The sequence below is a fragment of the Cetorhinus maximus genome, chromosome 5, assembly GCF_964194155.1.
Source record: "Cetorhinus maximus chromosome 5, sCetMax3.hap1.1, whole genome shotgun sequence".
NCBI classification, from domain to species: domain Eukaryota; kingdom Metazoa; phylum Chordata; class Chondrichthyes; order Lamniformes; family Cetorhinidae; genus Cetorhinus; species Cetorhinus maximus.
Window position 1 is genome coordinate 98,902,605 of NC_135883.1, and position 23,382 is coordinate 98,925,986.

General features: G+C 43.3%; 1 protein-coding gene across 2 annotated transcripts in view; it reads left to right on the forward strand.

The window, feature by feature from the left end:
- Positions 1-1,036: 1,036 nt before the first annotated feature.
- rwdd1 (RWD domain containing 1) overlaps positions 1,037-23,382 on the forward strand; it is a 39,930-nt gene continuing 17,584 nt past the window's right edge. The window contains exons 1-3 of one of the 2 annotated variants that reach the window (XM_078542240.1): positions 1,044-1,253; positions 15,552-15,617; positions 22,105-22,235. In XM_078542240.1, the coding sequence (XP_078398366.1) occupies positions 1,181-1,253; positions 15,552-15,617; positions 22,105-22,235 (270 nt within the window). In that variant the 5' untranslated portion in view covers positions 1,044-1,180. Of the gene's footprint in view, positions 1,254-15,551; positions 15,618-22,104; positions 22,236-23,382 lie in introns of both variants that reach the window. The other variant, XM_078542239.1, reaches the window with a different exon arrangement.

Here is a 23,382-nt window from a genome sequence, read left to right on the forward strand (position 1 = left end):
TGATTCATCAGCTGAGGGCAGTACGTGGTAATTAGCAGGAGGTTTTCTTGCCCATGTTTGACCTAATGCCACGAGACTACATGGGGGCTGGAGTTGATGTTGAGGACTCCCAGGGCAACTCCCTCCTGACTGTATCTCACTGAGCCACCATCTCTGCTGGGTCTGTCTCTGGTGGGACAGGACACACCCAGGGATGGTGGTGTCTGGGACATTTTCTGTAAGATATAATTCCGTGAGATCAGTATTTGTGGGGGTCCTCATTAGCTCCTCCTCAGCCACTTCAAGAGACACAGCTTAAAGGGAAAGAATAAAAAGTTATTTGCAGACAAGGACTAAGAAGCTGAAAAATAAATTGTAAACAGAAATGGGATCCATAGGGAAATTCTCAGCAGGTCTAACAGCATCTGTGGAGAGGAAAAAAAGAGTTAAGGTTTCCAGTCCCGATGACTCTTCTTCCACCAGCCATGAGTCATACGGACTCGAAACGTTAATTCTGTCTTTCTCTCCACAGATGCTGTCAGACCTGCTGAGTTTTTCCAGCATTTTCTGTTTTTGTTTCAGATTTCCAGCATCCGCAGTATTTTGCTTTTATCTACAGGGAGATTGCCTACCGTTTCATTGTTTCCCCGTTCGAGACTGAAATAAACGGAGACACAGTGGAATACATAACATATTCATATCGTTATTAAGCATTTTCTCCGTATAATGCATTTGGAACTATTGCACCACTTTTGGGACTATTCTGCTCCTGGTGCACGCTAAAAGGACGCTGCTGCTAAGCTGTGACAATGTGAGCAGCGCCATCTTTGCTCCTGGCCGCTGCCTACTCCACCGGTCTCAATGACGTAAATGAGAAAACAGTCGAACTGCGCCTGCACGGCGTTGGCAGCACACGCAGCCCCACAACATCAACGAAGACGCGCTGTCAAGAGACGCTTTCCCTTTGAGTCCTCCGAGCTAACTTTGTGCTGGGCAGGGAGGACTCTGTCGTGATCCACGCCATCTTTGATTCAGTCAGTAATTCTGCGGACAACAGGGCGTGCCGGCCTTCTGCGCCTGCGCAAACCGGTGTAGGCTCTGGTGGAAGCGGCCGCGCGGCGCGAGGAACACTGCGCGTGCGCAGAGCCGGCTCTCGGTAGGTGTCCGGGTTTCTCTCCATGGCGCTTCTCAGCCGCTCAAGATGACCGATTACATCGAGGAGCAGCACAACGAGCTGGAGGCGCTGGAATCCATTTACCCGGACTCGTTCACAGGTGAGAGGCCTGTGGGCCGGGCTCCTGGCCGGCGGGCTTCAGCCAAGGAGGAGTGGGAGCCGATCTTTGACCTCCCCCCGCCACCCGGCCGGCAGGTCTGTCTCCAGTTCAGCTCCAGGGCCTAATCCGGACATGTGAGAGTGGGGCTGGGCAGGGACCGGCGCTGGAGGTGTGGCCGGGTGGGAACTGCTGTGATCTCAATCTGCAACCAAAGAGTGGCATAGACATTCTTGACAAGGGGCACTTTTAGCTTTCTTGTCTTCTCAAAGCCACCCAGGGATGAAGGAATTCATGACCCCTTGGTGCTCTCTTTATTTGGGAACAGCTGTATTGAAATTGTAGCACTCAAAGATTAACCCTTACAGTAATGACGTGCGGATGTTGTTTTATAGATGTGTTGCACATGTACACACGTACATGTAAGGCATGTGGAGTGCTGAAGCATTGAATAAGGCATTACTGAATGTTCTGGTCCGGAACAAGAAAAGGAGTGGGCAGAATGCAGCCCCGAGATAAAAAAAAAACTACAGACGAAACATCTCAGTAAACATTTTGCTGTCCCCTCGTTGGTCTTTGTCGCTACCTTTTCTCATTCTAGGCCAGGATCTGCTCTTGGCCGTCTACTTAACCATCGTCCGCAAGGAATCATAAGCATCCCTGTCTGTTAGAGAGAGACAAGTAGCCATGCTCCTAGCATGGCTGACCGGGAATCTCTCCCGCTTTTACTGTCATAGGTGTGTTGGAAGAATTAGCAGGTTTACTATCAATCTGTTTTGCCGTGTCATGAATGCTCCTTCCCTGGCTAGCAAGTCCTGCAGCAGGATTTGAACCCAGAGGTTCTACTTCAGGAACAGGCGCTACTTACTGAGTCACAGGACCTCCATTTGTCCTTGTATCTGCTTCTAATACTGCCTCATGCTAAGTTTGCTCTGGTCCCCTCCAATTACGTCCTGATGACTACTTTATTCTCTCTTGTTATTTCCTTCACTAAATCTTGCCCTTGCATAAAATGCTTTATTTTGCATTAGGAGCATCATTTGAAATAAATATTTTTTTGTTTCTCTTGAGTTCAGCATCTTTGCTGATCTGAAGGTATTGTAAAAGCTATTATTGCCTGCTAGTTGTGCTGTTGAGTTATTAAAACTGCAGCATCATTGGAAGTGGCTTGGATTGTTCTATTAGGAATGCAAGTAATCAGTAGGTATGATTGTCATTTGGGAGAGGAGATAAAATTAGTCTGCTTCAGGAACTGGACTGAGGCTTCAGATAACAAATTTAAATGAAATGATTGCATGTGTACATTTAAATGTTAGAAACATAGAAACTAGGTGCAGGAGTAGGTCATTTGGCCCTTCGAGGCTGCTCCGCCATTCAATATGATCATGGCTGATCCTCTAACTCAACACCATATTCCTGCTTTCTCTCATATGCAAAAAATTATCAATTTCTTTCTTGAATATACTCAGTGACCTGGCCTCCACAGCCTTCTGTGGCAGAGAATTCCACAGGTTGACCACCCTCTGAGTGAAGAAATTAGTCATAGAGGTCTACAGCACAGAAAAAGGCCCTTCGGCCCATCGAGTCTGCACCGGTCAACAAGTACCTAACTATTCTAATCGAATTTTCTTGCACTAGGCCCTTAACCTTGTATGCCATGGCTTCGCAAGTGCACATCCAAATACTTCTTAAATGTTATGAGGGTTTCTGCCTCTACCACCCTTTCAGGCAGTGAGTTCCAGATTCCCACCACCCTCTGGGTGAAAAATTCTTCCTCACATCCCCTCTAAACCTCCTACCCCTTACCTTAAATCTATGCCCCCTGGTTATTGATCCCTCCGCCAAGGGGAAAAGTTCCTTCCTGTCTACCCTATCTATGCCCCTCATAATTTTATACACCTCAATCATGTCCCCCCTCAATCTCCTCTGCTCTAGGGAAAATAACCCCAGTCTATCCAATCTCTCTTCATAACTAAAACTCTCCAGCCCAGGAAACATCCTGGTAAATCTCCCCTGCGCACTCTCTAGTGCAATCACATCCTTCCTATAATGCGGATTCCAGAACTGCACACAATACTTTAGCTGTGGCCTAACCATCGTTTTATACAGTTCCAGCATAACCTCCCTGCTCTTATATTCTATGCCTCGGCTAATAAAGGCAAGTATCCCATATGCCTTCTTAAGCACCTTATCTACCTGTCCCGCTACCTTAAGGGACCGATAGACATGAACACCAAGGTCCCTCTGATCCTCGGTACTTCCCAGGGTCCTACCGTTCATCGTGTATTCCCGTACCTTGTTTGTCCTGCCCAAGTGCCATCACCTCACACTTATCTGGATTAAATTTCGTTTACCACTGATCAGCCCATCTGACCAGCCCGTCTATATCCTCCTGTAATCTAAGGCCATCCTCCTCACTATTTACCACCCCACCAATTTTCGTGTCATCTGTAAACTTACTGATCAACCCTCCTACATTCAAGTCTAAATTGTTTATATATACCACAAACAGCAAGGGACCCAACACCGATCCCTGTGGAACCCCACTGGACACAGGCATCCAGTCACAAAAACACCCCTTGACCATCACCCTCTGTTTCCTGCAACTCAGCCAATTCTGAATCCAATTTGCCAAATTGCCTTGGATTCCATGGGCTCTTACCTTCGTTATCAGTCTTCCATGCAGGACCTTATCAAAAGCCTTGCTGAAGTCCAAGTAGACTTCATCAAATGCATTGCCCTCATCTACACACCTGGTCACCTCTTCGAAAAATTCAATCAAATTGTTCTCCCCTTAACAAAACCATGCTGACTGTCCTTGATTAATCCCTGCCTCTCCAAGTGTAGATTAATTCTGTCCCTCAGAATTGCTTCCAATAGTTTCCCCACCACTGACGACTGGCTTGTAGTTCCCTCGTTTATCCCTTCCTCCCTTCTTGAATGACGGTACCACATTGGCTGTCCTCCAGTCCACTGGCAGCTCTCCTGTGGCCAGAGAGGTTTTGAAAATTATTGGCAGCGCCCCTGCTATCTCCTCCCTTGCCTCACTCAACAGCCTGGGATACATTTCATCCGGGCCTGGAGATTTACCCACTTTTAAGCCTGCCAGATCACTTAGAACCTCCTCCCTTTCTCTGCTAATTTCTTCAATTATGTCACAGTCTTTCTGTCTGACTTCCATGCCCACATCGTCCCTCTCACTTGTGAGCACCGACACAAAGTATTCATTTCGAGCCCTCCACACACAAATTTCCACTATGGTCCTTAATGGGACCTACTCTTTGCCTAGTTAACCTCTTACTCTTAATGCACTTGTAAAATAACTTTGGATTTTCCTTTATTTAACCTGCCAATGTATTTTCATGTCCTTTTGCTCTCCTAATTTCCTTTTTAAGTTTTCCCCCCTACACATCCTATACTCCTCTGAGGATTCCGCTGTTTTGAGTCCTCAGTATCTGCCATAAGCCTCCCTTTTTCTATTTATCCAATCCTGTATATCCCTCGACATCCAGGGTTCCCTGGATTTGTTGATCCCACCCTTTGTCTTTACTGGAATATGTTGGCCCTGTACTCTCCCTATTTCCTTCTTGGATGAGTCCCACTTCTCTGATGCAGATTTACCTAAAAGTAGCTGCTCCCAGCCCGCTCTGGCCAAATCATATCTAACCTTATTAAAATCGGCCTTCCCCCAATTTAGAACTCTGATTTCTGGCCCATCCTTATCCTTTCCCATAACAACCTTGAATCTAATGGAGTTATGATCACTATCTGCAAAATGCTCCCCCACTGATACCTCTACCACTTGCCTGGCTTCATTTTTTAAAATTAAGTCCAGGACCGCCCCGTCTCTTGTAGGACCTTCTACGTACTGGCTTAAAAAGCTCTCCTGGATGCGTTTTAAGAATTCCTCTCCCTCTAAACCTATCACACTATGACTAACCGAGTTAATGTTGGGGAAGTTGAAATCCCCCACTATTACTACTCTATCATTTTTCCTCATCTCAGTCCTAAATGGCCTGCCCCGTACCCTGAGACTGTGGCCCCTGGTTCTAACCTTCCCAACCAGGGGAAACATCCTCCCTGCATCCAGTCATTCTAACCATGTTAGAATTTTATACGTTTCAATCAGATCGCCTCTCATCCTTCTAAACTGTAGTGAATACAGGCCCAGTCGAACCAATCTCTCCTCATATGACAGTCCTGTCATCCCCAGTTTTGGCCTCGTGAACCTTCGCTGCACTCCCTATGGCAAGTATATCCTTTCTTAGGTAGGGAGACCAAAACTGCACGCGACACTCCAGGTGTGGTCTCACCAAGGCCCTGTATAACTGCAGTAAGACATCCCTACTTCTGAACTTAAATCCTCTTGCAATGAAGGTCAGCATACCATTTGTCTTCCTAATTGCTTGCTGCACCTGCCTATTTACTTTCATTGACTGGTGTACAAGGAGTGGATGATCCATCTCGGCCGCCTCCGGAGGTCCCCAGCGTCACAGATGCCAGTCATCAGCCAATTCGATTCACTCCATGTGAAACGGCTGAAGGCACTGGATAGTGCAAAGGCTATGGGCCCTGACAGTATTCCAGCAAAAGTACTGAAGACTTGTGCTCCAGAACTTGCCGTGTCCCTGGCTAAGCTGTTCCAGTACAGCTACAATACTGGCATCTAGCCAGCAATGTGCAAAATTGCCCAGGTATGTCCTGTACACAAAAAGCAGGCCAAATCCAACCTGGCCAATTACTGCCCATCAGTCTACTCTCGATCATCAGTAAAATAATGGAAGGGGTCATCAACAGTGCTGTCAAGCGACACTTGCTTAACAATAACCTGCTCACTGATGCCCAGTTTGGGTTCTGCCAGGGCCATTCAGCTCCTGACCTTTTTACAGCCTTGGTTAAAAAATGGACAAAAGAGCTGAACTCCTGAGCACAAAAGAAGATGGTTGTCGTTGTTGGAGGTCAGTCATCTCAGCTCCAGGACATCATTGCAGGAGTTCCTCAGGGTAGTGTCCTCAGCCCAACCATCTTTAGCTGCTTCATCAATGACCTTCCATCATAAGATCAGAAGTGGGGATGTTCACTGATGATTGCACAATGTTCAGCACCATTCGTGACTCCTCAGATACTAAAGCAGTCCATGTCCAAATGCAGCAAGACCTGGACAATATCCAGGCTTGACCTGACAAGTGGCAAGTAACATTCGCACCACACAAGTGTCAGGCAGTGACCATCTCCAACAAGAGAGAATCCAACCATCGCCCCTTGATGTTCAATGGAATTATCATCACTGAATCCCCCACTATCAACATCCTGGGGGTTGCCATTGACCAGAAACTGAACTGGACTAACCATATAAATACTGTGGCTACAATAGCAGGTCAAAGACTAGGAATTGTGCGACGAGTAACTCACCATCTGACTCCCCAAAGTCTGTCCACCATCTACAAGGCACAAGTCAGGAGTGTGATGGAATATCCCCTGCTTGCCTGGATGACTGCAGCACCCACAACACTCAAGAAACTTGACACCATCCAGAACAAAGCAGCCCGCTTGATTGGCATCACATGCACAAACATTCACTTCCTCCACCACTGACGCGCAGCAGCAGCAGCAGCAGTGTGTGCCAGCTACAAGATGCACTTCAGGAATTCACCAAGGCTCCTTCGACATCGCCTTCCAAACTCACAACCACTAACATCTAGAAGGACAAGGGCAGCAGATTGATGGGAACACTATGATCTTTAAGTTCCCCTGCAAGTCACCCACCATCCTGACTTGGAAATATATTGCCGTTCCTTCACTGTCGCTGGGTCAAAATCCTGGAGCTCCCTTCCTAACAGCACTGTGGGTGTACCCATACCACATAGTCTGCAGCGGTTCAAGAAGGCAGCTCACCACCACCTTCCCAAGGGCAACTAGGAATGGGCAATAAATGCTGGCCCAGCCAGTGAAGTCCACATCCCATGAATGAATATTTTTTAAAAAGACACCCAGATCACTTTGTACATCCACATTTCCCAATATATCACCATTTAAATAACACTTTGCCTTTCTGTTTTTCAAACCAAAGCATATAACTTTACATTTATCCATGTTATACTGCATCTGCCATGTGTTTGCCCACACACACAACTTGTCTAAATCGCCTTGAAGCCTCCTTGCATCCTCCTCACAACTTAACCCTGCCCAGTTTAGTGTTGTCAGCAAACTTGGAAATATTGCATTTGGTTTCTTCATCCAAGTCACATATACATATATATATATATTGTGAATAGCTGGGGCCCAAGCATTGATCCCTGTGGTACACCACTAGTCACTGCCTGCCACCCGAAAAAGACCCATTCATTCCCACACTCTGTTTCTGGTCTGTCAACCAATTCTCAATCCATGCCAGTATATTACCCCCAATCCCATGTGCTTTTATTTTGTCCACTAGCCTCTTATGTGGGACCGAATCAAAAGCCTCCTTGAAATCCAAATACACCACATCCACTGGTTCTCCCTTTTCTATTCTACTAGTTACATCCTCAAAAAACTCCAGTAGATTAGTTAAGCATGATTTCCCTTTCATAAACCCATGCTGACTTTGTCTAATCCTGTTAATGCTTTCCAAGTGTTCTGTTACCACGTCTTTTATAATAGACTCTAGCATTTTCCCCACTACTGATGTTAGGCTAACTGGTCTGTAATTCTCTGGTTTTCTCTCCCTTTTTTAAATAGTGAGGTTACATTTGCCCCCCCTCCAATCTGTAGGAACTGCTCCAGAGTCTATAGAATTTCGCAAGATGACCACCAATGCATCCAATATTTCTCGGGCCACTTCCTTTTGTACTCTAGGATGTACATTATCAGACCCTGGGGATTTTTCGGCCTTTAACCCCATTAATTTCCCTAGCACTATTTATTTTTACTGATACTGGTTTTCTTCAATTCCTCCCTCTCACTAGACCTAACATTTCTGGCAAATTATTTGTGTCCCCTTTTGTGAAGACAGAACCAAAATATGTGTTCAATTCTTCTGCCAATTCTTCATTCCCCATTATAATTTCCCCTGTTTCTGATTGAAAGGGACCTACATTTGTCTTTGCTAATCTTTTTCTCTTCATATTTATAGAAGCTTTTACAGTCAGTTTTTATGTTCCATGCAAGTTTATTCTCATGCTCCATTTTCCCCTTGATCAATCTTTTTGTCCATTTTTGCTGAATTCTAGACTGCTCTCAATCCTCAGGCTTGCTGCTTTTTCTGGCAATTTTATGTCTCCTCTTTGGATCTAATACTATCCCTAATTTCTTTTGTAAGCCATGGTTGAGCCACCTTTCCTGTTTTATTTTCGTGCCAGATAGGAATGAATAATTGTTGTAATTCATGCATACGTTCTTTAAATATTAGCATTGCCTATCCGCTGTCAACCCCTTTAGTAAGGTTCTCCAATCCATCATTGCCAACTCGCGTCTCATACCCTCGTAGTTCCCTTTATTTAGATTCAGGACCCTAGTTTCGGATTCAACTTCTTCGCTCTCCATCCTAATGAAAAATTCTAACATTTTATTGTTGCTCTACCCCAAGGGACCCTGCACAAGATTGTTAATTAATCCTTTCTCATTGCACAATACCCAGTCTAGAATAGCCTGCTCTCTAGTTGGTTCCCCAACGTATTGGTCTAAAAAACCATCATGTACACAGGACACCATCATGTCCAGGAAATTCTCCTCCACAGTATTATTGCTAATTTGGTTTGTCCAATCTATATGTGGTTTAAAATCACCCATGATTACAGTTGTACCCTTATTGCACGCATCTCTAATTTCCTGCTGAATGCCTTCCCTTACATCTGCATTACTGTTTTGGGGCCTATAGACAACCCCCACAAACATTTTCTGCCGCTTGGTGTTTCTTATCTCCATCCAAACAGATTCCACATCATGATTTTCCCAGCCAATATCCTTCCTCACTATTGCATTGATTTCCTCCTTTACTAACAATGCTACCCCACCTCCTTTCCCTATTTACCTGTCCTTCCTAAATATTGAATACCCCTGGATGTTTAGTTCCCATCCTTGGTCACCCTGCAGCCATGTCTCTGTAATTACAACTATATCATAACCGTTTATATCTATTTGTGCTGTTAATTCATCTACCTTATTGCGAATGCTCCGCAGATTAAGATACAATGCCTTTAGACTTGTCTTTTCAACCTTGTTAGTCATCTTAGCTTTATTTTGCACTATGACCCCATTGGTTTTTCGCCCTTGTTTTTTCTGCCTTCCACTTTTGTTTCTTACTTTTCTGTCTTTGGTTTCTAACCTTGTTTCCCTGCTCAGGTTCCCAACCCCCTGCCATTCTAGTTTAAGCCCTCCCCGACCGCGCTAGCAAACACCACCTCCCCACCACCCCCAAGGACATTGGTCCAGGTCCTGCCCAGATGCAGCCTGTCCTGTTTGTACTGGTCCCACCTTCCCCAGAACTGGTCCCAATGTCCCAGGAATCTGAATCCCTCCCCCCTACACCATTTCTTCAGCCACGTATTTATCTGATGTATCCTGTATTTCTACTCTCGCTAGCACGTGGTACTGGTAGTAATCCTGAGATTACTACCTTTGAGGTCCTACTTTTTAATTTACGTCCTAACTCCTTATATTCAGCTTGTAGGACCTCAACCCTTTTTTAGCTATGTTATTGGTACCAATAAGCACCAAGACCACTGGCTGTTCATCCTCCCCCGTCCGAATGCCCTGCAGCCTCACCGAGACATCCTTGACCCTGGCACCAGGGAGGCAACATACCATCCTGGGGTCTCTTTTGCAGCCGCAGAAATACCTGTCTGTTCCCCTTCCTATTGAATCCACTATCACTATAGCCCTGCCACTCTTCTTCCTCCCCTCTTGTGCTGCAGAGCCACCCGTGGTGCCATGGACTTGGCTCCTGTTGCTTTCTCCTGAGAAGTCATCTCCCCCAACAGTATCCAAAACAGTATATCTGTTAGAGAAGGGGGACGACCACAGGGGACTCCTGTACTACCTGCCTTCCTCTACTCTGCTTGGTGGTCACCCATCTCCTTACTGCCCTTTCAGTCTTTACCTGCGGTGTGACCACCTCACTGAACATCCTGTCCACGATAATCTTAGCATTGGGGATGCTCCACAGTGAATCTACCTGCAGCTCAAGCTCCGAAATGTGGTTAACCAGTACCTCCAGCTGGACGCACTTCCTGCTCGCATGGTCGACGGAGACACTGGAAGTGTCCATGATTTTCCCACATAGCGCAGGAGGAGCATATCACGGATGTGACCTCAGCTGCCGTGACTTACCTTTTAGGTTAAGCTCATTAGTTACTCCCTTTAAAGAATACTAATTATGCTAGGGGCTTTATTCCACTCCAAACACTCCCACTACAGTCCAAAGTCCTCACCTTATTTTGTTTAAGCTAATGAACTGCAGCAATTTAATTAGTAGAAAAAGTAGAAGTACTCACCTGACCCTACTAATCATTCCCTGCGTCGCGTCACTTTTTGAATCGTGACATCCTCGCGCTGCTTTCAGCCCTGAGTCACCCTGGAACTCTCACTCTGTCCGCGCGCTGCTTTCAGCCCCAAGTCCAGCTCCCGCTCTTTTTAAATCTCCACTCTGACTCTCAGCTCCTGCAATTTTTAAATCTCCGCTCTGACTTTTAGTTCCCACTCTTTTTAAATCTCTGCTCTAACTCTCCACTCCCGCTCTTTTTAAATCTTACCAAGTTTGCTGCTCCTCTCGTACTGCCTCCCGGTTCTGCTCTGGTGTTGGGCCTGGTTTTCCTTACACTTTAAAATCACCGCTCCTCTCACACTGCCTCCCAGTCCCACTCTGGGGGACCACCAGCTGTTTTATCTGCTCCATTGCTCTCGTGCTATTTTTTTGTTGCAGCCGACCCTTAGCTCCCATTTGCACAGAGGTTCTCTCAAATATATAAAGAAATGTTTTGTGAATTTCTCTCTACTTGGCTCTCTAGCTCGTATTTCAAAAGGAGATCTACAGTGTATACCTAATGCACACTTCATGGAAAACTTTCATGCCATTGGTCTTTTTCTTTTAAATTCAATTGAGTCCCCATTTCTTGTCTCTGACTCATTCCCTTCACATGACTCACTCCAGCCCTGATCCTTGCACCTCTTGAGTTGCATGTCGACGATGCAAGTGGTGCAGCTCTTAAAACCAGCTTGTGCTTGAGTTTTTCAAGTGCTTCCTATGTATTTAATATCTATTATTATTTATAGGTTATTTATTATTTGTTTCATCTAATTTCTAATGTTTAAATCCAGAGGTGGCCCTGGATGGATCCTTCTCACTTGCCAAGCGTTTTAATGGATCCAGCCAGCTCATCACTGTCTCCATAATATTTGCATTGTGCAGCCTCAACTGGACCCCAACAGATTCCTGTGTTTCAAATATAATGAAAGCTTAAGAAAAATTTAGTCAGGAATGGAAATGATGAACAGAGACTCCACATTTCCCAGGGCTTGCTCCCTCTCTCCAGTACTGCTTTTTAAAATTTGTTCATGGGATGTGGAAATAGCTGGCTAGGCCAGCATTTATTGCCCATCCCTAATAGTCCTTGAGAAGATGGTGGTGACCTGTCTTCTTGAAGTGCTGCAGCCCATGTGGTGTAGGCACATCCACTGTGCTATTAGCAAGGGAGCTCCAGGATTTTGACCCAGCGACTGAAAGAATGGCGATATATTTCCTAGTCAGGATGGTGCGTGCTGTGTCTCCTTGTCCCCCCAGTGCCCAAGATAGGGGTGGGTACTAATAACCAAGGAGATCCCATACTTCAGTGCTGCCTATTCTCAAGACCCTCCCTTCTCGGTCTAACTAGATCACTGCCTTTCCCACAAGTAGAAAGATCCTGGCGCCTTTGCCTAATGCTTCTAGATAACCTTTCCCATGCTGCAGTCAGACCTTGGCAGCCTGCCCCTTTCCAAAACCTAGGAATCCCTTACTACAATCAGGCTCCAAGAGTTATCCAGTAAATCAATTCCCATTTTTTGACACCCCAGCCTCATCCTTCATGGTACTTTTATTTCCCAGCTCATTTCATTGCTATCAATGCAGAGAAACTCCATTAACAGCCTCCTGCTAACCCTGTAAATCTACTTACACTTTGCTATTATTTTCCTATTCCTATGAATACTGAGCTTTGAAAAATCATGGTAAAGATTTAAATGCATAGGCTTGTAAAGATAGTTGATTATAAATAAACAAATTCATTTCTTTTTCAGAAACATGAATACAAGTTTAAAAAAAAATCCAAAATCTTGTAGTGAAAAGAGAATTTGTTGTGTTCGTAAATCATTTTATATTTATTCACGGATGGGGGTGTTACTGGCAAGACCATATTTTATTGTCCATCTTTAGTTGCACTGGTGCTTTGAATTGAGTGGCTTGCCCAGTTAGTTAAGAGTCACCCCCACTGGTGTGGAACTGGAGTCACCTATAGGTCAGATGGGATAGGAACATCAGTTTCTTTTCCTAAAGGACATTAGTGAACCATTTAGGCTCTTGCGACAAAGAGAGACACTTTTACTGATAGCAACTTTTGTTTTCAAACTGCTGTGGTGAAATTTGGATTACTGGCCCAGCAACATAAGATGGTTTGTTAGAAAATGTTTGCATTTATTTTTGCCACAACACTGTGGGGGGCACTTCCTGCAAATACGCAGATGCAGTGTCAGTACCAGAGCCTGTGACTGTTTAAAGTGGGAGATGTTTTTAAGTGCAGCTCTGCTTTCTGTTACTGAATTATGCTTTTTTTTTTTGCAAGTTGGTGTCTTTAACTGTTTTTGTTGTAAAGGAGACAGTTATATGGAAAATAATTGCAACTACTCAGAGCAGCCATTGTGCCAAAATTGAGGAAAACTGTCCAGTGAATTGCTGGAAATAGTAGTTTAACTTTCGTGGAAGAATTTGAATGTGTTTGCTGAGTAACTATATATTCTAATAATATATCTTTAGTGTTCAAATTTGATTATGAAGTACCTCACTTTGGAGTTTTATTTATGATGAGATGTTTTATTTAAGGTAAAGGTTTGGAAATTATTAAATAAAGCAATACTGTTTTTTAAATATTTATCCCAGTAGTGAATACATGATGACTGGGAGCGACTGGTAGATATTTTTTCATATTTTTTGCATGCCCTCATTATCTCCTGATTTATTCTCTGTCCTACAATATAGCTACTGTTCGGGAGGCCTATAGACTACTCCCACCAGTGTCGCCTTCACCTTGTTATTTCTTACCTCCACCCATATGGATTCTACATCTTCAGATCCAAGATCCTTTTCTTGCTATCGTGCTTATTCCATCTCGTACTAACAAAGCTACCCCACCATCCTTTCCTTCCTGCCTGTCCTTTCGAAAAGTCACATACCCCTGAATATTTAGTTCCCAGCTTTGATCCCCTTGTAACCATGACTCCATATTGATAATAAGATCATACTCATTAACCTCTATTTGTGCCATTAATTCATTTATTTTATTACGTGCATTTAAGTAAAAAGTCATTAATTTTGACTCTTTACCATTTTTCCCCCCTTTGACCTTATTTGCTGCTTTTGTTTATGTTTGTACACTCTGCCCCTTCCTCTGGGTATCATTACCTAAATAACTGCCCTGCAAGGCTGCCATGTCCTTTTGCTTTGTAAGCCTACGTATCCCTTTTCCAGAACCCTCTCCTCCTCCTCCTCTCCCATTTAGTTTAAAGCCCTCTCTACAGCCCTAGTTACCTGGACACTGGTCCCAGCACAGTTCAAGTGAAGCCTGTCCCACTGGAACAGCTCCCTTCTACCCCAGTACTGGTACCAGTACCCCATGAACTGAAACCCATTCCTCCCACACCAATCTTTGAGTCACGCATTTAACTCCTTGACTTTATTTACCCCATGCCAGTTTCCCCGTGGCTCAGGTAGTAATCCTGAGATTATTACCTTGGAGGTTCTGCTTTTTAATTTAGCACCTAACTGTTCAAATTCTTTCAGCAGAACCTCCTTTCTAGCCCTATCAATGTCGTTGGTACCGACGTGGACAATGACAACTGGATCCCTCCCCTCCCACTCCAGCCCTGAGGAGATGTCCTTAATCCTGGCATCAGACAGGCAACACAGCCTTCGGGACTCACGCTCATGGCTGCAGAGAACATTATCTGTCACCCTAATTATACTGTCCACTATGACTACTACATTCTTATTTCCTCCCCCCAGTTGAATGGCTCCCTGTACCACGGTGCCGTGGTCAGTTCACTCATCCTCCCTGCAGTCCCTGCTCTCGTCCACACAGCTGCAAGAACCTCATAATTGTTGGACAGTTGCAGGGGCCGAGCCTCCTCAGAAGCTACCCCCCAGGGTCCCCTTATCTGCTTCGCCTGCAGTCACACCCTCCTGTCCCTGATCACAGACCAAATTTGAATTATCCAATATGAGGGGTGACATGCCTCTTGGAGCAAAGTGTCCAAGAAACTTTCCCCCTCCCTGATGTGGCGCAATGCCTGCAGCTCGGACTCCAGCTCCTTAACTTGGATCTGAAGTTCCTCAAGCTACAAACACCTGGTACAGATGTGTTCGTCCTGGATCACCTTGGTGTCCATCAGCACCCACATGTTGCAGCAGCAACACAACACCTGTCCTGCCATCGCTATTGTATTTTATTCAAATTATCAATTAATTAGTCTAGTATCCCTGCTCTTTACACTTTATTGTAATTATTTATTATTTACCAACTGAGCTAACCTGGCTTTGTAGGAAATCCCTGCACATGTTCAGCTTGTTCACTTTTTCAAATAAACACAACCTTTTATAAAGCAGGAAAGATGACACTGGGTCTAAAGACAGCTCCACAAATGACCCCTCTTAAACATTTCAAAATCACTGTCACTCCTGCTAACCAGAAAGGCCTCGGAGACAGTTGTGCATTGCACCGGCAACCACAGTGTGGGCTGAGTGTGCATGTGTAATGTCTGACACCTTTGCAGTTGATGGCAGGACTTAACGGTGTTATAAAATATCGCATCCTCTGTCATGTTGTGCAGTATAACAGGAGATTTACTAAAGTGCAGATTTGATTCCTGATTCTCCAGCCAGCTGGAATTATTATGTGAACTGTAGCTTTATGCTAACAGAGGGAAAACCAAAAGGAATAAAAGAATGCTAATACTACGTTATGGGGAAAAGAGAAATGTGTATAAACTGTGCTTTTTTTGGTGTATTAGTATATTTTACTTGAAGGAGTTTATATTAGTCCAGACTATTTCTCTAATATTTAGTTTTTTTTCCAGTGGTGTTGGAGAATCCTACAAGTTTCACTATCACAGTAACATCTGACACTGGTGAAAATGAAGAAAGTAAGTGCATAAATTTGGTTAAATATTGCTTTATTGAGTATTGTACTGGATTTCATTTAATTCCATATAAGTTTAAAATAGAAAGCTTGATTGGTTGTGCGTTATGTTACTGATTCCATATTTGCAAACTCGATGGGTGGAAGGGCCTCTTCTGCACTGTGAGATTCTGTAATTCAGTATGGAAAAGCGCTGGAAAGTATCCATTTGGATTTTTTGAGGCCATTGTTTCAATCAACTTCAGACAATTTGCTGTGTGATGGACTATACAGAATTTAAAACTTTTGAGGGTTCAGAATAAACATACAAAACACTTTCTCCTTGCCCCACCCAAAGTAAATGTGCAAAATTTCACACTATTAACCTAAGACAATCTCTATTACATAGCTCCTGGAGCAGTTGGGTCTCCTTCAGTGGTTGGGTTGGACTGATGACATTACTGTATATTATGATATATTCCTTACTGTATTTTCTGATCTGTTACAATATTTGTTCCATTTTTAATTAGATATTATTCAACTTTTTTTTTAAAATCATGCATTCGGGGACCCAGGTCAATGTAAGTCACAAAGGGGTAATGGGTGAGTGGAACTTAGTGTCAGATGAGATACAGGCAGGAGACTTCTGGATGATATGATTGCGGAGCATTGGAATAGTCTAAGCTGGAGGAATGGATATTGTTTCCCAACAGATAGCCAGCAGCACAGATGGGTGCCACTACATGGTTGAAATGAGTGGTCTTTGTGACAGAGGGAATGTGGGGTTGGAAACTTAGCATGGCCAAATGGGACAACAAGGTGCAGCATGATGAGGAGGCAGCCAAGGAACCTTGGGAAACTTCAGGGGTGCTGTTGCAGGGGAAGGATGCGACGTCATTGCTGGGGAGGCTGTGACTTCGGTCAGATGGGTGAAGGGAATCAAACGAGGGCTGCCTTATTGACCTGGACAACAGAAAAGAGGCTTTGAAAGAAGATGGTGTGATTGACCACGTCGAATCCTGGAGAGAGGTCAAGAAGGATGAGGACAAATACTGCACCACAGTTGGCGAGCTTGCCGTTTAGTCTTGGGTGGCGACTTGAAGAGGTGGGGATAGCAATTTTGAAAAGTAACGGAACAATGCCAAAAAAGATGGGAACGTTTTACAATATCAGCTAGAGTGGGGGTCAGGATGGGAGGGAAGATGCTCAGCAGTTTTGTGGGAATTTGATTATGTACCAGGAGGTGGATCCCATGGACAGGATGAACTTGCAGAACACATAAGGGGAGATGGGTCAGAAACAGAGAAAGATGTGAATTCAAAGTAGGTAGAAATGAGGGGAAGAAGGGTGATGCAGCAGAAGCAGATGAATGGATGATTTTCTATTCCTAGAACAGGATCACGCTGAGATTCCCTACTGCAGCAGAGGAACAGCTTCAACCTTGGGCCTTGACTTTCCCTTCTTTCAACCCCAGAAGGGTCTTCTACAGCTGAACAAATTTTCAGGTTCAAGTGATGGTTCCCTAATATTTGGCCTAAATGCCATTCAAGCCTGATTCTATTCATCCTTATTTTAATTTAAAAGTCTACTCTTAGATGCGAATTCCATGATTAGGCAGCATTTTCTGAAAAATGTTGAGTATGCTAACAGCCCCATATTGAACAACTTCTCCTTTGACTCTACTCACTTGCTCCAAAAAATAGGAATGGAAGTCTGTATGGGATATGTGTAACATTCATTGTTCCGGTCCTACATGGGTCCCTGCCCTCACCTCATATATAGATGATGATGATACAAGTATATCGTATGTTGGTGCTGTTTCCTGCTCTTGTTCTGAACTGGAAATTTTCATCAATTCTACATCCAATTTCCACACTTCCCCAGGGAAAGGATGGGGTGGGGGGGCAGTGGATCTAGTCAAATTGTTCTTGTAGAGAGCTGTTACCATTCTATGATCCCCTCGCCTCCACATGGTCCATATCTGACTCTTCCCTTCCTCGACTTCTCGATCTTCGTTTCTGGGGATTATCTATTGCCCAGTATCTGCTGACTCCCACATGTACCTTGATTACACCTCCCACCCAAAATTTGCTTAGAATGTTAGAATAATGCTCTCCTTATTAATGATCAAATGGCCAGGCATTACAACTAATTGCTGGTTGATTTGTGCTTCTCCAGTGTTAGCTACATAAAAATCGTATCTCATGCAAACCTCCCAGCAGTTTTTGTGAAGTTCCTGAATTTGCACATTATTTGCCCATTACAACTTATTTTAAGCCTAGTAATCTCAAATAATTAGTACCCTTCTAACAATGTAATGGTTGTTAGCAACTGTCAGTCAATCCCATTTGCCCAGAAAGTAAATGATTAAAAGTATGCAGTATCATTCCTTCAAATTATGAATTGCTGTTGAAGATTCCTTTAAGCTATTTACATTTTTCTCTTCCTCCCTCACTTTCCCTTTTTATACCTAATTTGACATTAAATTCACTCTCCTCAGTCCTTCCTCTGTTTATTTCTTAATCCTTTCATTTTATTGGTTAATGAGATTTGGGTTGAACTGTTGTTCACCAAGTTCCTAGATCCACTTTCAAAAAAAATTGTGTACAAAATACTTCAAAACCTGGATGTGCACGAACATGTCTAACAATGCACTGAGATGCCCTGCCCCAGCAAAATCTGGGCCATTGTAATATGTTCTTAGAATGTAGCATAAGTAGCAGCAATTTTAAAATCAAACACGTTTTGTTTGATTCTTTGAATATTATTGGTACCATAATTGCTGTAGCTGATTGGGAAGTGTAGTGAATTGAATAAAAGTACAAAATTTTAAATAGCACATAACCAGGATTAAGAAATACCTGTGTTGCAGATGAGAACTCGCTTCTTGCAATGATATTAAATACTTTTTCTTCCTAATGTAAGTAGCAGAGAATTTTGATTTAAAATTGCCAACCAAATTGTTAAATAGCTTTTTTAAAAAAAATACTGAAAGGAGTTTTAATTGATTTGATTAGAGGATCACATGATTGCTTAAAGAACTGTAACAGTAATGTAGTTATTGGTAGAAAATAGATGTACAGTACACAGCCATGCACCTTTTGTTAAATTAAGTTGGCATATAGTAAGTATAGTTTTTACCATCATGATACACTCTTAAACATTTGCGTATTAACCTTTTCTGAATACAGCCATGTATTTTCCCATTCAGGATATTTTGGGGAAAATGTCGCTGCTTAATCAATCTTGAGGTCATCTAAAACTCTGTTGCCCATGTCCTCACTCAAACTAAATCGTTTTCACCCATTGCCCCTATACTCGCTGACCTACATTGGCTCCCAATTCAGCAATGCCTCGATTTTAAAATTCTTATCCTTGTTTTCAAATCTCTCCATGACTTCACCCCTGCCTATCTCTGTAATCTCCAGCTACATGACCCTTGAGATAACTGTGCTCTTCTAATTCTGGCTTCTTGAGTATCCTAAGTTTTAATTGCTTCACCACTGGCGGCCATGCCTTCACCTGTCTAGGCCGTAAACTGTAGAATTCCCCCCATGTGCATCTGTCTCTTTTTCCTCCTTTTAAGATGCTTCCTAAAACCTACCACTTTTACCAAACTTTAGGCATCTGCTCTAATATCTCCTTACATGGTTCAGTATCAGGTTTTAACTTATAAAGTTCATTGGGAACAAGGCTCTGGTTAAGTGCATGATAATGATGATGATGCAGCATTATGGGGAGGGACTGCACAGTGGATAGATCAGTTGAACCAGTATCTTCCCCTCCCACCTTTTTCTACATTAAAAACACCCTCAGGTAAGGTCTTGTGTGGTGTGCCAAGTTTTAGGTGAGGAACAATATTTGGAGAAAAAGACTAACAAGATAAATTTCAAGCATATAGTGCTCGTAAATCACAAGAAGAGCCTGAGCTTTTCTCACACCAGAGCTTGGGTATGTTTCTTTTAGTATAATATTGATAATTCTAACAACATTTGTTTGTTTATTGTCTCTCTTGCTAGGCTCTTATACTGCATGCCACTGAGGCATGTGGTATCCATTTGCCCATCACTTTTGATTTGCAGTGAATTGGGATTATATCCTTTGTCAGAAGTTACTGAACACTACTGTCATAAAGCATTGCACATATTTTTGAGCTCTTGGATTTATCTTGTCCAGCAAAATCACAGAACTTTGCAGCACAAAAGGAGTTCAACCCTGATGTGATGTCTGTGGGCTTTTTGAAAGAGCTTTTCATTGTCCCAATTGACAGTTCTTTCCCCAAACCTCTAGATGGCAGCTTGCACCATAGGAATGGACATGTCAGAAGTTTTGCTAGCCTGTTTTTCCAGATTGGGCATTACTATCCTAAAATAAAAACAAAAAACTTCGGATGCTGGGAATCCAAAACAAAAACAAAAATACCTGGAAAAACTCATCGGGTCTGACAGCATCTGCGGAGAGGAACACAGTTAACATTTCGAGTCCGTATGACTGTTCAACAGAACTAAGGAAAAATAGAAAAGAGGTGAAAATAAGCTGGTTTAAGGGGTGGGTGGGACAGGTAGAGCTGGATCGAGGGCCAGTAATAGGTGGAGATAACCAAGAGATGTCATAGACAAAAGGACAGAGTTGTTGAAGCTGGTGATATTATCTAAGGAATGTGAACCCTAGCGGGGGTGGGGTGGGGGGGAAGGGATCGAAATAGGCTAAAAAGCAGAGATAAAACAATGGATGGAAATACATTTAAAAATAATGGAAATAGGTGGGAAAAGAAAAATCCATATAAATTATTGGAAAAAAGGGGGGATCGGAAAGGGGGTGGGGATGGAGGAGAGAGTTCATGATCTAAAATTGTTGAACTCAATATTCAGTCTGGCAAGCTGTAAAGTGCCTAGTTGGAAGATGAGGTGCTGTTCCTCCAGTTTGCGTTGAGCTTCACTGGAACAATGCAGCAAGCCAAGGACAGGCATGAGAGCAGGGTGGAGTGTTGAAATGGCAAGCAACAGGGAGGTCTGGGTCATACTTGCGGACAGACCGATGGTGTTCCGCAAAGCGGTCACCCAGTCTGCGTTTGGTCTCTCCAATGTAGAGGAAACCATATTGGGAGCAGCGAATGCAGTAGACTAAATTAAGGCAAGTGCAAGTGAAATGCTGCTTCACTTTAAAGGAGTGTTTGGGCCCTTGGACGGTGAGGAGAGGGGAAGTAAAGGGGCAGGTGTTGCACCTTCTGCGGTTGCATGGGAAGGTGCTGTGGGAGGGGGTTGAGGTGTAGGGGGTGATGGAGGAATGGACCAGGGTGTCCCGGAGGGAACGATCCCTGCGGAATGCCGCCAGGAGGGGTGAAGGGAAGATGTGTTTGGTGGTGGCATCATGCTGGAGTTGGCGGAAATGGCGGAGGATGAACCTTTGAATGCGGAGGCTGGTGGGGTGATAAGTGAGGACAAGGGGGACCCTATCATGGTTCTGTGAGGGCGGATGCATGGGAGATAGGTCGGCACGGTTGAGGGCCCTGTCAACCAGGAAAACCTCAGTCAAGGAAGAAGGAAGACATGTCAGAGGAACTGTTTTTGAAAGTGGCATCATCAGAACAGATGCGACGGAGGTGAAGAAACTGAGAGAATGGGATCCCATAGCTCTATTGTTGTAAAATGGCTTATCTTACAACTCACTGAATATGCCGAGGGAGACCTGTTGCACAAACAATATTTCATTTTCAATATTGACTACAATGTTGCTTCACTCATCCAAACTTTTAGTCTGTGGAAGTGAACATGACTGATCTTGTTTAGAAACTAAAGAACTAACTTACTCTGTAGTCTTGGGTGCGTCCTTTGTCTAGTTGTCACTTGTTTAGAAACTAAAGAACTAACTTATTCTGTAGTCTTGGGTGCGTCCTTTGTCTAGTTGTCACTTGTTTAGAAACTAAAGAACTAACTTATTCTGTAGTCTTGGGTGCGTCCTTTGTCTAGTTGTCAATATTTAACACTGGTCTCTTTTTAAATTGTTGAGCCTCCTGATAGGATTTTTAAATAAATATTTAATTGCATAGTTATGCCATTATATTGAAGCCAACTTGCTCAACATTTAAGGAGTAGGTATATAAAAAAAATTATTAGAAATGTATTGAAAGTCACAAGAAATGGGAATGGAGTATGTGGCTCCAATAGGGAGCTGGCACAGGCAAAATGGCCTCTTATGGTGGAATTCCCTTGAGTTTATTGCCAATTTCTGCACTAAGCTAAGTGTATCTCAACTTTGACCTCTGTTTTTAATTGGACAGCAATGATTCCTGAAGTAATGGTTTTACATGGCTCATGTTTAGTTTAAGTGTGAGACTGAAGCTGCTTTTCACTGATCCTTCAAATCATGCTTGTATTAAGCTAAGAAGTTTTACAATAATTACAGCTTATATACAGATACGCTTTATTTTAAACCTGAATTTGTGCTTGTTTGTAATACCTGTAGATACTGTAAGCTATTGAATATTAAATCCAATAATTGTCTTTTAATAGCTGTTGAAGCAACCATCCAATTCACATATGTAGAACAATATCCAGATGATCCTCCAAGTTTTGAAATCATTGGGCAAGAGAATCTTCAGAAGTCTGATGTTGCAGATATAATAACACTATTAAATGAACAGGTGAGTGAACTGAAGATTTATCTTTTAGCATCTGGGCATAAAGCAGCATGCAAATATGTTGGAATGAGGAAATTAGAGAATAAACACTCCTGTGACAGTTCAGTTTTTGTTTATTATGGATGTGAGACCCGTCTTGGCTGATCTAGAAGAGCACAAACAACAGCTTACAGGAAATGCTTCATCATGAACAAAAGGAAAAGGACCCAGCTCTGCTTGAATACAGCACATATTTAAAGTAGAAGTACAAACAGTATTTTGAACACAAAGTGATATATTCCTAGACATAATGGAGGGCCTCTTAAATTGCTTGGGGTGGGAAATAATGGAACTGGGTCTTCATACTTATATATTGTCAATGACAAACAGAATATTTTGTTTTGCTGTTGGCTTTGTTTTTGTTTCGCAGTAGCTACCACATGTGCTACTCTCGTTAGCTCATAAACCTTCAACCACCAGAATTTAATGTTTGCTTCACATCAATGATACCAATTCTAGGCAAATGGAATTTTGGCCTATATTGCTAGAAGTCCTGTTACAACTGTACAGGGTGTTGGTGAGGCTGCACCTGGAGTCCTGTGTACAGTTTTGGTCTCAGTATTTAAGAAACGATATACTGGCGTTGGAGGCAGTTCAGAAGAGATTCACCAGGCTGATTCCTGGGATGATGGGGTTGACCTATCAAGAACGGTTAAACAGGTTGGGCCTTTATTCATTAGAGTTTAGAAAAATGAGGGGTGATCTTACTGAAATGTACAAGATTCTGAGGGAGTTTGACTGGGTAGATATTGAGAAGATGTTTCTTCACTCAGAGAGTAGTGAGAGTGTGGAACGAGCTGCCATCCTACGTGGTAAATGCGGGCTCACTCTTAAGTTTTAAGAATAAATTGGATAGATACATGGATGGGAGAGGTCTGGAGGGTTATGGACTGGGTGCAGGTCAAGGGGATTAGCGGAATAATATTTCGGCACAGACCAGAAGGGCCGAATGGCCTGTTTTCTGTGCTGTAGTGTTCTATGGTTCTATGTTTCTTGGGGGAATCTTGAACTAGGGGACATAGTTACAGAATAAAGGGTCACTCACTTAAAACTGGGATGTGAAAGAATTTCTCCTCTTGAGGGTAGTGAATGTCTGGAATTCCCTACCTCA